The 14795-nt window shown below is 40.4% G+C and overlaps 1 protein-coding gene across 11 annotated transcripts in view; it reads left to right on the plus strand.

Moving 5' to 3' along the window:
* Nucleotides 1-14795, plus strand: part of LOC123773626 (guanine nucleotide exchange factor DBS) — a 544948-nt gene that overhangs the window by 505030 nt on the left and 25123 nt on the right. For 7 of the 11 annotated variants that reach the window (XM_069312524.1, XM_069312525.1, XM_069312526.1 and 4 more), the window contains 7 exons: nucleotides 6185-6358; nucleotides 7927-7956; nucleotides 9690-9815; nucleotides 11789-12055; nucleotides 12521-12634; nucleotides 12922-13113; nucleotides 13974-14180. In XM_069312524.1, coding sequence (XP_069168625.1) covers nucleotides 6185-6358; nucleotides 7927-7956; nucleotides 9690-9815; nucleotides 11789-12055; nucleotides 12521-12634; nucleotides 12922-13113; nucleotides 13974-14180 — 1110 coding nt within the window. Of the gene's footprint in view, nucleotides 1-6184; nucleotides 6359-7875; nucleotides 7957-9689; nucleotides 9816-11788; nucleotides 12056-12520; nucleotides 12635-12921; nucleotides 13114-13973; nucleotides 14181-14795 lie in introns of all 11 variants that reach the window. The other 4 variants (XM_069312523.1, XM_045767434.2, XM_045767432.2 and 1 more) reach the window with 3 other exon arrangements.

Raw genomic sequence — 14795 nt, forward strand, 5'->3', positions numbered from 1 at the left:
AGCCGTGCAAGGCACATTGAAATGCGTGAGAGGTTGATTATTAGGAGCGTGAGAAAGCAGCACACCGATTGTCTTCAGTGTGGAGCAATATCTTTCGTCAGTGCAGTTGTGAATTAAGTTAGATGTTAAGTAGGCTGCATAAGGGGGTTAGGTTATATTTGACTCTGATTAGATGTGGGGAAAAGCCTCGTATCGTGGCTGCCAGGATGGGTAGCCTCTTGTAGGATTATTTTTGCACAGTACATAGACATTTTAAGAATGTTTATTGGAAAAAATATACATATAAACTGATTCGAAATGTGTAAATATTTATTGATTTGACTCATCGACTTGGGAATGGTCCAGGACGGACCGAAACGTCGTCGTCCCTTCACCTTCTAGTGTGTGGTCTGGTCAACATATTTCAGCCACGTTATTGTGACTCATCGCCTGCATAAAATATTTATAATGTGACGGCCTCGACAGGTTAACGAAATTCGAACGTTTCTAGCAATTCCAGCTCAAATGCATTTTGTACGTGTCAAATGTTGCTAACGACCTGGTTGACATTGGAAACGCCCTGGACGCGCATTCACGTGTAACTACGCATCTCCCTCAACAAGCTGGTTACGTGTACTACTGAACATTTAGTATATGTAATTGGTACTAAGGCTTGTATGTTCACAGTATGAATGCAAAGGGGGGTTTGCTTTTTATTCATGTAGATTTGGAACAAACGGTAGAGGTTTAAAAGACTTACTTTTTCGGCTTTGGCAGTAAAGGAACATACGTTTTGCTTTATCATCTTGTAAAATCATTTTATTGACTTTCTAATCACTCTTATGGAAGAATGCGGGAAATTACATGGATGCAAAGTTTTATTTCATTTAGGGGCTATCTTGAGGTTATCTTGAGATGATTTCGGGGCTTTAGTGTCCCCGCGGCCCGGTCCTCGACCAGGCCTCCACCCCCAGGAAGCAGCCCGTGACAGCTGACTAACTCCCAGGTACCTATTTACTGCTAGGTAACAGGGGCATTCAGGGTGAAAGAAACTTTTGCCCATTTGTTTCTGCCTCGTGCGGGAATCGAACCCGCTAAATTAAAGACATGAAAAATATGTAAACTTTAATAACTGCAGCCTTATCTTGGTTTCAAACCCCCACGTTTCTTCCCGTTGTATGGAATTGTGCGCTCCGGCGACTAACCAAAAGATAGAAGACAGACTAACTGTTGAACATATAAAACATAATACAGTGGGTAATTTAGTAGGTACAGAAAATGCATATCAAACGCAGGTTCATCTTCGTTTAGGCTATATGGCCTCTTGATTTTCCTAAGCTGCTTTAGTTAAGTTTATTCTATTATCTGGGAGGGCAATTATGTTTCCATTTTGCCTACCAAGACTCAAAAACTTTGGGTAAGTTGTATATATATACGTATGGCATATGGTGCCAAATCTAGATGCGTAATAACTCTTTAGCTCGTATTTGGATGGTTATAGTGTGGAATTACAGTATATTGCAAACGTTGACTGTACCCAGCACTAAGCATAGTGCTGCCCACAAGGTCAGCTAGTGTTACAGCATTAAGGACGGGTGTCTTGAACAGCATTGGTAAATAATGCTTACTGACAGCGTTAGGACACTATTGCTTGCCAACGCATTAGAAAGACTACTGTACAGCATTGTGAACTGGACTGTACCTGTATAGTGGACTGACACTGTACCCGGTGGTGTATAGTGGACTGACACTGTACCCGGTGCTGTATAGTGGACTGACACTGTACCCGGTGCTGTATAGTGGACTGACACTGTACCCGGTGCTGTATAGTGGACTGACACTGTACCCGGTGCTGTATAGTGGACTGACACTGTACCCGGTGCTGTATAGTGGACTGACACTGTACCCGGTGCTGTATAGTGGACTGACACTGTACCCGGTGCTGTATAGTGGACTGACACTGTACCCGGTGCTGTATAGTGGACTGACACTGTACCCGGTGCTGTATAGTGGACTGACACTGTACCCGGTGCTGTATAGTGGACTGACACTGTACCCGGTGCTGTATAGTGGACTGACACTGTACCCGGTGCTGTATAGTGGACTGACACTGTACCCGGTGCTGTATAGTGGACTGACACTGTACCCGGTGCTGTATAGTGGACTGACACTGTACCCGGTGCTGTATAGTGGACTGACACTGTACCCGGTGCTGTATAGTGGACTGACACTGTACCCGGTGCTGTATAGTGGACTGACACTGTACCCGGTGCTGTATAGTGGACTGACACTGTACCCGGTGCTGTATAGTGGACTGACACTGTACCCGGTGCTGTATAGTGGACTGACACTGTACCCGGTGCTGTATAGTGGACTGACACTGTACCCGGTGCTGTATAGTGGACTGACACTGTACCCGGTGCTGTATAGTGGACTGACACTGTACCCGGTGCTGTATAGTGGACTGACAGATTGATGATTGATAAAGATTAAGCCACCCAAGAGGTGGCACGGGCATCAATAGCCCATAATATACTGACTGTACACGCTGTATTTTTAACTGTAGTTGTTACAAGACGTCTCTTGTGAAGTACAGCCTCTGTGTCGTCACCGAGGTCCTGTATGGGTCAGTACATTTCCCCAGTCATTCGGTGACCTCGGAGGCTATAACACTTAACCAGAGGACTGCTAAAACCACGAAATATACCTTGAAGGGGACAGTCATTTCCACGTCTCGGTGGATGAACACTCGCCTCACTGACCATCAGTGAAAACTGTCATTTGAGTTCCTGTGCACATAATTACTGGCCATACTTGTTGACTCACTGCTGTAATGTCACTGGCCGCCGCCGCCTCGTTGGCGCTGGCAAAATGCAACTGGTCACTGTTCTTACTGACTTTTGTCACATGTTGGGACGGCACTGTCAATTTGAGAAGTTCTCACACTTTACTGCTATTCTTAGCACTTATGTCCCCCCCCGCCTCTTCAACTTGACTACGAGACACGCCAAGGGAAGGCAGTGATGTGTTGACCACTTCCAATTGACTCTGCTAGACACTACAATTGCTCCAACTAGTAAAACCTCTGAGCGCGACTGCAACCCGTCATGATTGATGAAGATTAAGCCACCCAAGAGGTGGCATGGGCATGAATAGCCCGTAAGTGGTGGCCCTTTTCAGCCATTACCAGTATCATTAGCCGATACTGGAGATCTGTGGAGGTGCGACTGCACCTTACGGAGAGGTCGTGACCTCTCTGCAACCCGTTCTCACACTAGGCCATTTAAAGCAGCGGCCATCCGGGGCCGTTTACGGGCTATTCATGCCTGTGCCACCTCTTGGGTGGCTTAATCTTTATGAATCAATCTGGGGGCCGTCCTCCCCAGACGCATTCATAAATTTTAACATACTGTGTGTTAAAAATTTGTTTCTCATATATAAATTAATAGTATACATAAAAATTCTATGTCTAGTTAGGCTTAGGTTAGGTGTTGAGGTTCTGTTGCCAATTATTTGTATTTGAAGTATGTGGGTGAAGCCTTTTTTTAGAATTGTGGTTTGAACAGAGGATGTGGGCGAAACACTTGTTCCGGAAGTGTTCGAACGTCATCACTTGTAAGTCGTTGGGTAAACTGCTTTTCATTCATAAACAGCGGGTTTGGCGTCCCAACAGAACCTAAACACCTAACCTATGCCCATATATATATCCACAATATGCTAATATTATAATATTAATTTGTATTTGAGAAAATTTCCGTTTTGATTGAACAGCGTGTAAAAATTTATGAATGCATCTGTGGGGTCGACTGCTGGATGTGACGGCGCTGGATGTAATGGACTTGAGTCGAGGACGGGTTGATAAAGCCTCATCCTCATACTTCAAATACAAATAACTGCCAACTAAACCTAAACGCCTAACCTAACCAATGCCTAAGTACTGTATGTACAAAATGGTAATACTGTATCAAATGGTATTGATTTTTATTTGAGAAAATTCCTGTTTTGAACGAACAGCATGTTAAAATTTATGACTGCGTTTTTGGGATCGACTGCTGGATGGAACGGACTTGGCCTGAGGACAGGTAGGGACAGGCTGTCGACTGACATGACCTCTCCATGTGACGTCTAACGTGACAGTCTCAGCTCAGAAGCATTATTACTCACCCGTGATGTCATGTCAGGTCACCTACTGATTAGCTATCACTCTGCACCTGTACCACGTCTCCCGTTTTGTCCCATGTATGCATATGTCCCTTCCTCTTGGTGGGATTCTGCTTCTGGCTGCCTGACACAGGCGCCATATGGTATTTGGTGGAAAATCTAGTACGCCATCCCTTTTGAATTTAGTAAAACAGACTTGACCGTAAAATGGTGCAACTTGCACTTCATCCACATGAACTAAAATGTTCTCTTGGTTGTCTAGCATATGTGTAGGTTGGAGTCAGTTGACTCTCAAATCTGGAAAGGCTGTATCTTAGATGGCAGTCATAATAACTTAATAAATATTTACATTTTATCCATTGGGTGAAAAGCATCTCCAATTTGTTTTCCATTGAGCCTTGGTGAGCTTGAGACTGACCTCTTGTGGCATGTTAGACCCTTTTGAAGTAATCTGGTTTAAAGTCTGAAAACTTTGTACAGTATGTAAAGTCTCGTTGATATCAGATTCTTTCATATGCTTCTTGTTGGAGGGCCATAATAATCAGTCCTTCATAACCTCTTAAATTGTTCTTAGTCTTGAGCTTTGGTTCATTAAGCCAAAATATTTCCCGTGTTCAGATGCCTATATGACACTCGTGCGCACGAATTCCATATTCACGAGCTTCTTGCGCGCGTCATGCACTCTTATTAATGCAACCCGTTCTCGCAAATTTAATAAGTCAATATTGACTTATTAAATATGTGCATAGGTGACATACTTAACATAATAGATACCCTTAAAAAGATTCATAGAAAACACCGACCTTACCTAACCTTGTTAGTATCTTAAGATAAGCATCTTATTGCTTCGTAATTACAATTATTACCTAACCTATAATATTAATACTGCATACTTCTAAAATTGAATCATCCAATTGCATATCCCTCCTGATGATACTATACCATCGTTTGTTGTCTGTTATACATTATATAATTTGTGTAGCATTTTCTTTATATTGTCCCATGTAATATTGTTGACCATGCTTGTTGTATGTAATGGAAGTTCTTTTATCGTTGGTACAAATTCAAACTTACACCAGAGTATTGTTCATATTAAATTTTCATTTATATTTGTAACACCATTTGTACCAAAAATTGACATTGGACTGCACATAAATTATAAAACCACTTTTGTATCCTATCTGCATTATTCTTATTGGCATCATTAAGATGTACAGACTTGACCGTGAGTAACTTAATGCTGGGAGTAGTACTGTAGATCACTTTAGTGGCAGTACTGCACTGCACTCTAATAACTGTGTTTACTTCTAAAATCAGTCCAGTACATTGGGCTCAAAGTATTTTGTCTGACGTGTAAATGTGAGGGTTGTGTGTTGATTCTTAAGGTAGCATGATGCTTATTGATGCCAAACTATATTGCTGCTGATTAAACTATCTAATGGTTTTGTTCAATCCTATCTGATAACAGTTTGTTTTACCCCATTCCTTCCCTGGCCCCCACTAATCTACCCTAAATATACTGCTTTATATTCTTTGAACTTCTTCTGGGCCTTGCTTTTCTAAATTTCTACTCTACATTTTATTTAATATAAAAAAATTCCTTGGGCTTTTAAATAATTTGTGAACCTTGTCTCAATGTGTGTGTGTGTTTATATTATTTGTTTCCCTGTTAATACAATGGATTTAATGCTGTCTCTATAATGCTTTATTTGCTTCAATGTTTTATATCCCTGGGTATCATTCTAACATATTTGGAATTATTTATATTTGTTATTTGCCTTATTTTCCTTTGTTGTATCAAAATACTCAATACCTCCTTTACTTACTGCTCATTACACTCTTTACTTCATGATAACTGTATTGTGTGCTTTTCATCTTATATTTGCTATACCACGTGTCTGTCCTGTCGTTTATGTCTGTCATCTGTGGATAAATATTAATATCCTTTCATGAAATTAACTGCCACTGACCACCTACACTATCACCTTTCCTTGTTAAAAACATCCCCATCCCATGAGTGTCCTGCCCCGCCCTCACCGTACAGAGAGACCGCGAACGTGGCCGAAGAGTAGTAGCCAGGAACCCTCGGCGCCTATTCTCTGGTACTGAGGAGGCAGCGGTGGCCCACGCTCGTACTGTCATGGAGCTGGTCGAAGATATCGCCTCCACCCACGCCTCAGATGCCATCATAGAAGGAGACTATATCCTCCAGATTCAGGTGTGTGTGTGCAGGTCAAACACACCAGTTCCCCCACAATCTCTGAAAGCAATAGTGTTTGTGGCTTCTCCAAAATTATTGTGTCAAGATAACGAATTTGCTTTGTTTTTACATACAAACAGTTGGGCTCAGTAAATATTAAATTTGAAAACTGTATCTTGTAACTAATTACATTGTGCCATTTGATGCAATTTAAGATTATTACCTTGGCTGATCCTTTTTCTGGGCGGACGCTGCCTCTCTGTATCACTTCATGTGTTCCCCATCCCTCCTCCCACTAAATAACAAATTCCTGAATGGAACTCCTCCCACTGTTTGACCTGCACGACACCAGACACGCATAATTCTTCCTCCATCTTGAGTTCTGTTTTTATCTGTTTAATACTTGGAAGGAAGGATGTTTATAGCAGACGAATAGTGCCAGATGTTTACTTAACATTTTACTAAAATGTAAGTTACAGAATTACTTAACATGAACGAAACCAAGTTGCCTTAAAGTATGAAAACCCTGTGTCCAGAAATAATTTTAATATGCAACCCTTCATGGATTGCATATCAAAAGGTGAACTTGACAAGAACAGCAGGAGCTTGATTGTAATACATTCAGGAGGGAGGGTCTTGATAACCCATTATGGGTTCTAATAAATAATAGGTGCGTTTCCATACTGCATTGTCCTAACGACTACAGATTATTATTATTATTATTGACCCCATTCTACTTCTGCAAGTGGTACAGTTAAAAAATGTGCTGTACTCGAGACATTTGTTCTCTGAAGCAAAAGGGAAGATATACCCCTGTGCATATATACTATAGATGAAACCGTTAATAATGCTCTAATCACTGTAGAAACTATGAAAATGCTTTCTCTCAACAGGTTTCTGATATGAATAGCACCAAGCTGCATCATACTCTCGTATAACCCCCCTTTGCTACCCACTGGCCCTCCATGTCCGAGACTCCATCCACTCTACTACTACTACATTACCTGTGTTCGATGTTTTCTTACACTCTTGAGGGCTATTGTACGAACTTTAAATTTGTTCTGAAATACGTTGCGTTCATGATCAATCTTTGCGAGTGGATTAAATTTTCGTCGTTTGTTGTAGGTGGAGTGCACTAGAGCTGCCAACATGAGACAGTGAATTTGACCTTTTTTTGTCATATACAGTACTGTATATCGAAATATTCAAAATAGATTAATTGAAAAGTATTTTCACAAATTGTCATGAGAGCAAGGTGGTCAAATGTATACTTATTAATCCATTCAGCAGTTAATTACTTTTGGGGCTGAATATTGTAGGGCTTACGAGGTGTTGTGAACTGTGTTCTTAGATAGGGAATAGGTTTTCTTGGTTTTACCATTTTGGCAGCTCTAGACTGAACTGACTACTACCCATGGCGTCCACAATGAGCCCTTTCCCTCCCCACTTCCCCTCTCAAAAGTGCCCCGGCGCGCCCTCAACCCCCTGCCCTTCACCAGTGTCTAACGCGGCCCTCTCTACTCTCCCTGATACAGCGCCGCCCCGGCTACCATCGCTTCTACAATGAGCAACTCTTTTCCCGACAGATCCAGCACGCCGTGGCTACTCTGAAGCAGGTACAGTGCCACCCCTGGGTCTGCGGTGTGGGGGGCCTTACTCAGGACCCCCAAGTTATTACCAAAGGGACCTCTGAGATACTCGCCTGTAATTCCTAGAATTCCTACCCCAGGATATATAACTCGGAAATTTGCTCTTTTAATTGCTTCCTTTAATAGTTGAAAAACATTCTTATTTAAGGGGACATTTTAATTTTAAACAATCTGATGTGATGGTGACTGACTTAAGAACTTAAGTGGTTCTTATAATGCAATGAAAAGTGTTTAGTTCCTAGGAATGTTGCTTGTCGGGTCCGTTTTCTCATTGATAAATCCCTGTCGTGTCCATAAATTGTGACATTCATTTATCCAATATCCATGTTTTATATTTATTTTCTCTGCTTTTCTAAAACTAAGCCAGGTTATAGTACATAAAGGTTTTCCTAAATTTGCATATACAGATGTGTGTGTGCCCCCTCCATTCATAGAGGCCCACCCTCCAGCAAGAGGGTGCGCACACAGTCTCTCACACACACCCTACCCAAACCTACCCTAAGTCAGTAATTCATTTTCTTAATATAACATAATTGAAATAAACCAATTTGGAAAGGAATATTTAATACTAAGTCACTGCTTTTTAGGCAAATAGGGCCTTGCACCCTAAAATTCCACTTCAGTCATTCAACGCAAGCAAACACTCCAATTCTCACCCACTGATATCAGAGAAATGCAATTGTTAGATAATTCTAAATCAAATATGGCTGTTGAGAAATTTCAAGTCATGGGTGCCGATAGCCTTAAATTTCTCGCTACACCCCCACCGCACCTGTGCTTGGAATCTAGGTTGGGATAGTATCTCTTTTGGTGCTGTACTTGGAGGGTCCAAGACCTGGTGAGCCCCTCCACCACTGGCCCAGGGTGCTCCTGACCCTGTCTGTGCTCAACTTGATGGTCCCTCACTCCGATATCCCTGGGACTCAGTGGTGACGTCAGAGTATATTTATTTCTGTCCTTTTTTTTTTTGTTTTTTTATCTTCGTTTATGATTTTGGGGCCCAGGGCAGTAGGGCGTGCTCCTACATGTGCCATGTGTCCCAGGTCGCCGCGCCCCTGACGACCAGGGCGTGGGCGCCACGCCCCTGTGTATCGTCGTCCCCCAAACCCTCTCTCCGGACGTCCAGGGCTACCCGTTTTATCCTTTCATGGATATTTTTTTTTTCACAATTTTATTACCCCTTGTAACAGTGTGTATATATTCTTAGAAACACAAAATACATCTTTGATTCATCAAATGTATCAGTGTGGCATTATGGATATATGTACACATTTAGATGTTTAGGTATGCAGGTAAAAAAAAAAAATTGTATATAAAGGATTATGCAGGTCAACTGTGTTGGAGATATGCATTATTTTGTGTTGTGCTGTGTTGTCTTGTCGAAATTTAGATTTGCTTCTGTAAAGAGTTTTGTATTGTCAAATTGAACATTTATTTTTCTATATTTTGTTCTGAATGTATTTGCTGGCAAAAAAATAAGGGGCTATTAAAGCTACTTTTTTACCTAATAAATGTGGAGAGAGCAATAGCACTCGTGCCTGCTCCCTTCTGCCAAAAATTCCTCACATTAAGTAAAGTCACTTCTCCTGCCAGTTGAACTGGTCATGGGAATGTATTACTATGTGGCCTTATAAATTTGGTGGCATGTACCCTTTGTAGTTCCCAACACCCCAAGACCCTCCACCTCCCTCTGGTTGCAGGCGGTGGAGAAGTTCAGCGCCAACACACAGGAGATCAGTGCCTCACTGCGAGCTTTCACCCAGAAGCTGCAGGAGACAGAATTCCCAAATGATGTTGCTTCTACAGAGGAACTTCTTCGTTCTCAGGTGGGAATATTTGTTATTTAAAGTCATGAGTGCATGATTCATGTAATGTGCCTCTATATACATGAAAGTTCTGTACACATTTGCATGTATTAGTACAAATCCTAAAATAACAGTTCAATGTTCAAGCAGTAATTACTGTACAGGGGGTCCCCAACTTACTATCAGGCGACTTACGAATGGTCTCCTAAGTATCCATTTACTTCTGGATCTGCTTTACAAACCAGCTCCGTCATCTTACTGATATGATCTATGCTGCTATTATGTCCAGATGGCCAAAATAAGGATGACCCGTGCTGCCCAAGTCAACCATATTCTCATACCCAATGTACTCCACTATTAATAAGATATAGCAGATTAGAAGAAAAAATGTTACTGATGTACTAGTACCAACAAGGTGACCCATTACCATAGAAAAAAGCTATAGATATTCAGATCTGTTTAGGGAGAAAGACCAACATAGATCAGAAGTGTTCAGAGGATAAAATGTGGGAAAAGATGACAATGATGGTCTCTTTGCGGTCACGTAGATATCTATAAATGTGACAGATTGAACTTTAAACGTTGCAAAGTAAACTTTGGCCATAAAGCATGACACATGAGTCGTATGAGTAGTATCTCCTTTAATGTGACTCCAAGTGAGTTATTAATAATAATTCCTAAATAGGCACAAGATTAGAGAAGGGAGTTGGCGTCATGGGAAAAACCACTGAACATAATTAAAACAAAAATGTATGGTTAGTTTCCATTTTGAATTTCCTGTATTTACTGTCACCAGGGGTCATGGTTGCTACCTTGTGAAAAGTAAGGTTTAGAGGTCAGAACATGGCAAAATACTAGATATGCAAGTGAAAAAATTGTCCAGTTAGGCTCTCCTGCTAGATATTCATCATATGACTGGTTGAAATTAAGGTTTTGCTTAATAATGTTTGCCAATAGCATGGGAGAAAAAGAAATGAGGGTGTGAATGGTGTAGTTTTGCCTAGGATGATTTTTGGAAATGCCACTGTAATATCAAGCAGGAGACTCACATTTTAGCAGCCAGTGAAACATAATGGTTCATTAATCCCTATCTCTCATGTATCATTACCTATTACTGTCTCTCTTATATTATTTAGACCTCTTCAATCTTTTAAAAAAACAATCAAAAGACAGTCGGGTCAACTGCAGTACATAATTTTAGGTAAGAAAAAAAAGGGGGTCTGGTGTATTTTCACCAAACAATTATTATATACAGCATGTTGAATTTTGTTGGTCTGGGAATGCAGCCTGCATTTACAGCATTGTGTCTATGGCAAATCTGACTCAAGAGTTATAAACAGCAGTCTTACAAATCTCTTTGGAATGCATCCCGTTCATAAGTTGGGGACTTCCTGTATTTACACAGATTTTTTAAGAGATTTTTCCTCTTTCATTAACTAGCATATTATTTGAATTCCATGTTAGTCCTCTTTACAGATTCTGTATTGTTATTTAATACACATTAAATTGTTTAATTTTTTATTTTGATCTATTTCAGGTAATTTAATTAGTCTATTAATTACATTGTAACCAAGCATTTACTCTAATTAGAACCGAGACATACTATATATACAGTAGTGGTAAAATGTGCACAATTTAGCTTAAGATATGAACTATGCAATGTATGTAAACAAGGAAAGATTAAAAATATTACTACTGTAACAAGTTGGGATTACTCAGCCCAGTACATGTATACCAATTGCATACCAATATGTATACCAATTTAAGGTAGGCTTTTTATTTAAGCCAGCAGTCTTGCCCACGACACATGTACTTTACTTATTAATTGCATCAGTAAAATATATACTGTAGCTAAGACCAATTGCTGTATATAATTTGCAAGAATATTTCAGAGGTGGGGGTTTCCCATGAACACCTAGCAGCTCGAATCAGTGTTACTGTACAGGCAAATGAAGCCAAGTGTGTTATTTTAATATTTTCCTACTTTCCGACAGTGTTCTGAATACAGTGTGCTGAAGGATGACTTGTTATCAGCATCCCGACATGGAGAAACGTTACTTAACTGTATCAAGCGACCGGGAGAACCACGCTCGGCACGTCTATGTCCGGATAAACTTATCAATGTGACAGCAGTTGAGCGGCTTTTGGTTCAGCTAGAGGAAACGGAAAGAACCTTTGACGAGTTCTGGACAAGACATGAAGGAAGACTCACACAGTGTCTTCAGCTGAGGCGATTTGAGACAGACTTCAGGGAGTTGCAGGTGAGCTGTATAAAAAAGGATATTGCGTAATCCAACAAAACTGTTTGTGGGCAAGTCATTTTAATGAACTATTGAAGTCATTAAATGTAGTAGCTAATTCCATTTGAGTTCAGCAGTATAACTAAATTTTATAGCATTTTTTAGCTGGAATAATTCTGTGGAAGGTGCATTCATACAATACTGAATGCATATATGCGACAAGCACCATCAGTATTACATATTAAATGCTATGAACCTCTGCTGTTGTGAGTACAGGTAGTGTACTCTGTGAATTATTAATTCTATATTTTGCTATTCTAAAAATCTTTAGAATCGTGATGTAATGCAACATTTATTGAGCTGATGCTTTATAGGAACAGGTTCCAGATTAAACTGTGTATTGTTTCAAAATAATACACGTACCGATTGTCAGCATCCAAGTTGTTGTTGATATAGAGTTCATTCAGTTTTTGTTTACTTTGTCAGACATGCTTGGAGGTGTCATTAAAGCAGCTGTCAGGAATGTCTGAAGTTGGAGATTCTGTTTTACATGTCGACCAGTTGCTAGCAGAGGCTCAAGATTTCCACATGCTCACTGCTGTAAGTGTTTAAGTTCATTTGTCTGCTTTCATTCTCTAACCTACCTGCCAGTCCACTTACTATCCCTCTTGGTCTCCCATCATCCTGTACCTTTACAATCAAATTTATCTTTAAAAATTATAGATCGTATTGCTAGGGTTAACATGTACATTTCAATGTAAGGTTTTGTGTACTGGGTACTTCATTTTGCTGTGCTGCATATTCTGTTCTATGATTTACTATGGGTAGACTATTAGTGCATGTTGATTAATATAATAGTTACTTATACTCTTATAACATCTCAACAGGATCAGCTAGAGAAGGCAGAAGAACTGCGAATCATCGGCACCCAGCTTATCGAGAGCCAACACTATGCAGTTGACTCCATCCAACCCAAATGTGTAGAATTAGTAAGGATGAGAGATGCTTTCCATGACCGTATCACCAAGCGCCTCGAAACTTTACACAAGTGTCGAGACCTTCAAGAACGAATCGAGAGAGTAAGTAGCTTTTTGCGCACAATGTGAGCATACCTCGTCTCGATAGATTTCCATTGGTTATCAGTGTGAATGTTGCCATACTTTCATACATTGTCCTTATATTTTAACCTCCAGTTTTATTAATAATGGCTCAGACTTTCCTGTCAGCTACAGTCTAAGCTCCCATCCACTTCAATCATCTTCACCGTACCTCCATCTTTCCTCTCAATAATAATAATAATATTTAATAATAGCTTGACACAGATGTTAGCAAGACTCGGGGACCAGGCTTTGTGTGCTCCTATATCCTTTAAAAATTTCACACATTCACAAGTGTGGGTTTTTATCCTATGTTATAATATCTGTGAGAAGAAATTACCATAACTAACTACACATGGTCTTATGAAGTGAGATGCTGCTGTTGATGACTGATGTAGTGTTGTAGTGCTTGTTTATCCCTGGTGTGAATCATTCAATGAATAAAAGTTATATTTTCGTCTTTTAGCATTAATCACTTTCTGTATACAGTATTATTCACCATTTTTCTCTGGGCTGATGCATCCCCCACTGCATGAAAGTGGGAAACGGGGACATGATCATGAGTGGATGGATGGACGGACGGAAGTAATAATGCTGATACTATAGATACTCCAGTTTCATGGGGAACTAAGTTTTCTTTTTCTTTTACACTTGTCTAACCAACCAGGCTGTGATGGTCTTGGTGGCTTTGTGGCTGCATGCTTCTTATTTTGGAGATCTAAATATGTTTTGTTTTATTAAGTAGATATATTTTACAATATATTTTATTAAAATTAAAGTTTTTTTTTTTTGTTAGAAATTTAAGGATAATAATAATAAATTTTTTATTATATCCATTATAGGCCAACAAATGGTGCACTGAGGGGGTAGAACTCCTAGCATCGCAACAAATTGAGAGATGCCAAGCTCCAGAATTTGCAGAGGAGGCCTTAAGAGAACTAGAAGAGTTTATGGCCTCCTCAGATCACAGTCGGCTAGGTAGCTCTCGGGAATTGAAGACAATGTTCGAAGATGTCATTACCCCCGAGACCAAGGGTCTGGTGCAACAGGTAAGGTTATTTCCTTCACACACAGAGATCACACTAACGTGATGCATCAAATCTTCGTGATGCTTCAGCAGTCTCCGTGGTGTAGTGGCAAGACACTCGCCTGGCGTTCCGCGAGCGCTATGTCATGGGTTCGTATCCTGGCCGGGGAGGATTTACTGGGCGCAATTCCTTAACTGTAGCCTCTGTTTAACGCAACAGTAAAATGTGTACTTGGATGAAAAAACGATTCTTCGCGGCAGGGGATTGTATTCCAGGGACCATAGGATTAAGGACTTGCCCGAAACGCTACGCGTACTAGTGGCTGTACAAGAATGTAACAACTCTTGTATATATCTCAAAACAAAAAAAAATAAAATAAAATAAAATATGAACAAATCCACAAGGGCCTTGTGGATTTGTTTTAACCCTGTCGTAGCTCAGTCGATTAAGGCAGTGTCTGGGATGCTTCCGGACGCAGGTTCGAATCCTCGTCACGGCCCTTGTAGATTTGTTCTTGTTATTTCCTTCATTGTCATTACTACTACATATCCCACTTTTGTGGGATGGTCAGGCATCATCCCAGAGAAAATAAGGCATCAGTATAGGAAAAGAAGGGTAAATCTATTACAAAATTGA

Source organism: Procambarus clarkii, chromosome 72 (genome assembly GCF_040958095.1).
Source record: "Procambarus clarkii isolate CNS0578487 chromosome 72, FALCON_Pclarkii_2.0, whole genome shotgun sequence".
Classification (NCBI taxonomy): domain Eukaryota; kingdom Metazoa; phylum Arthropoda; class Malacostraca; order Decapoda; family Cambaridae; genus Procambarus; species Procambarus clarkii.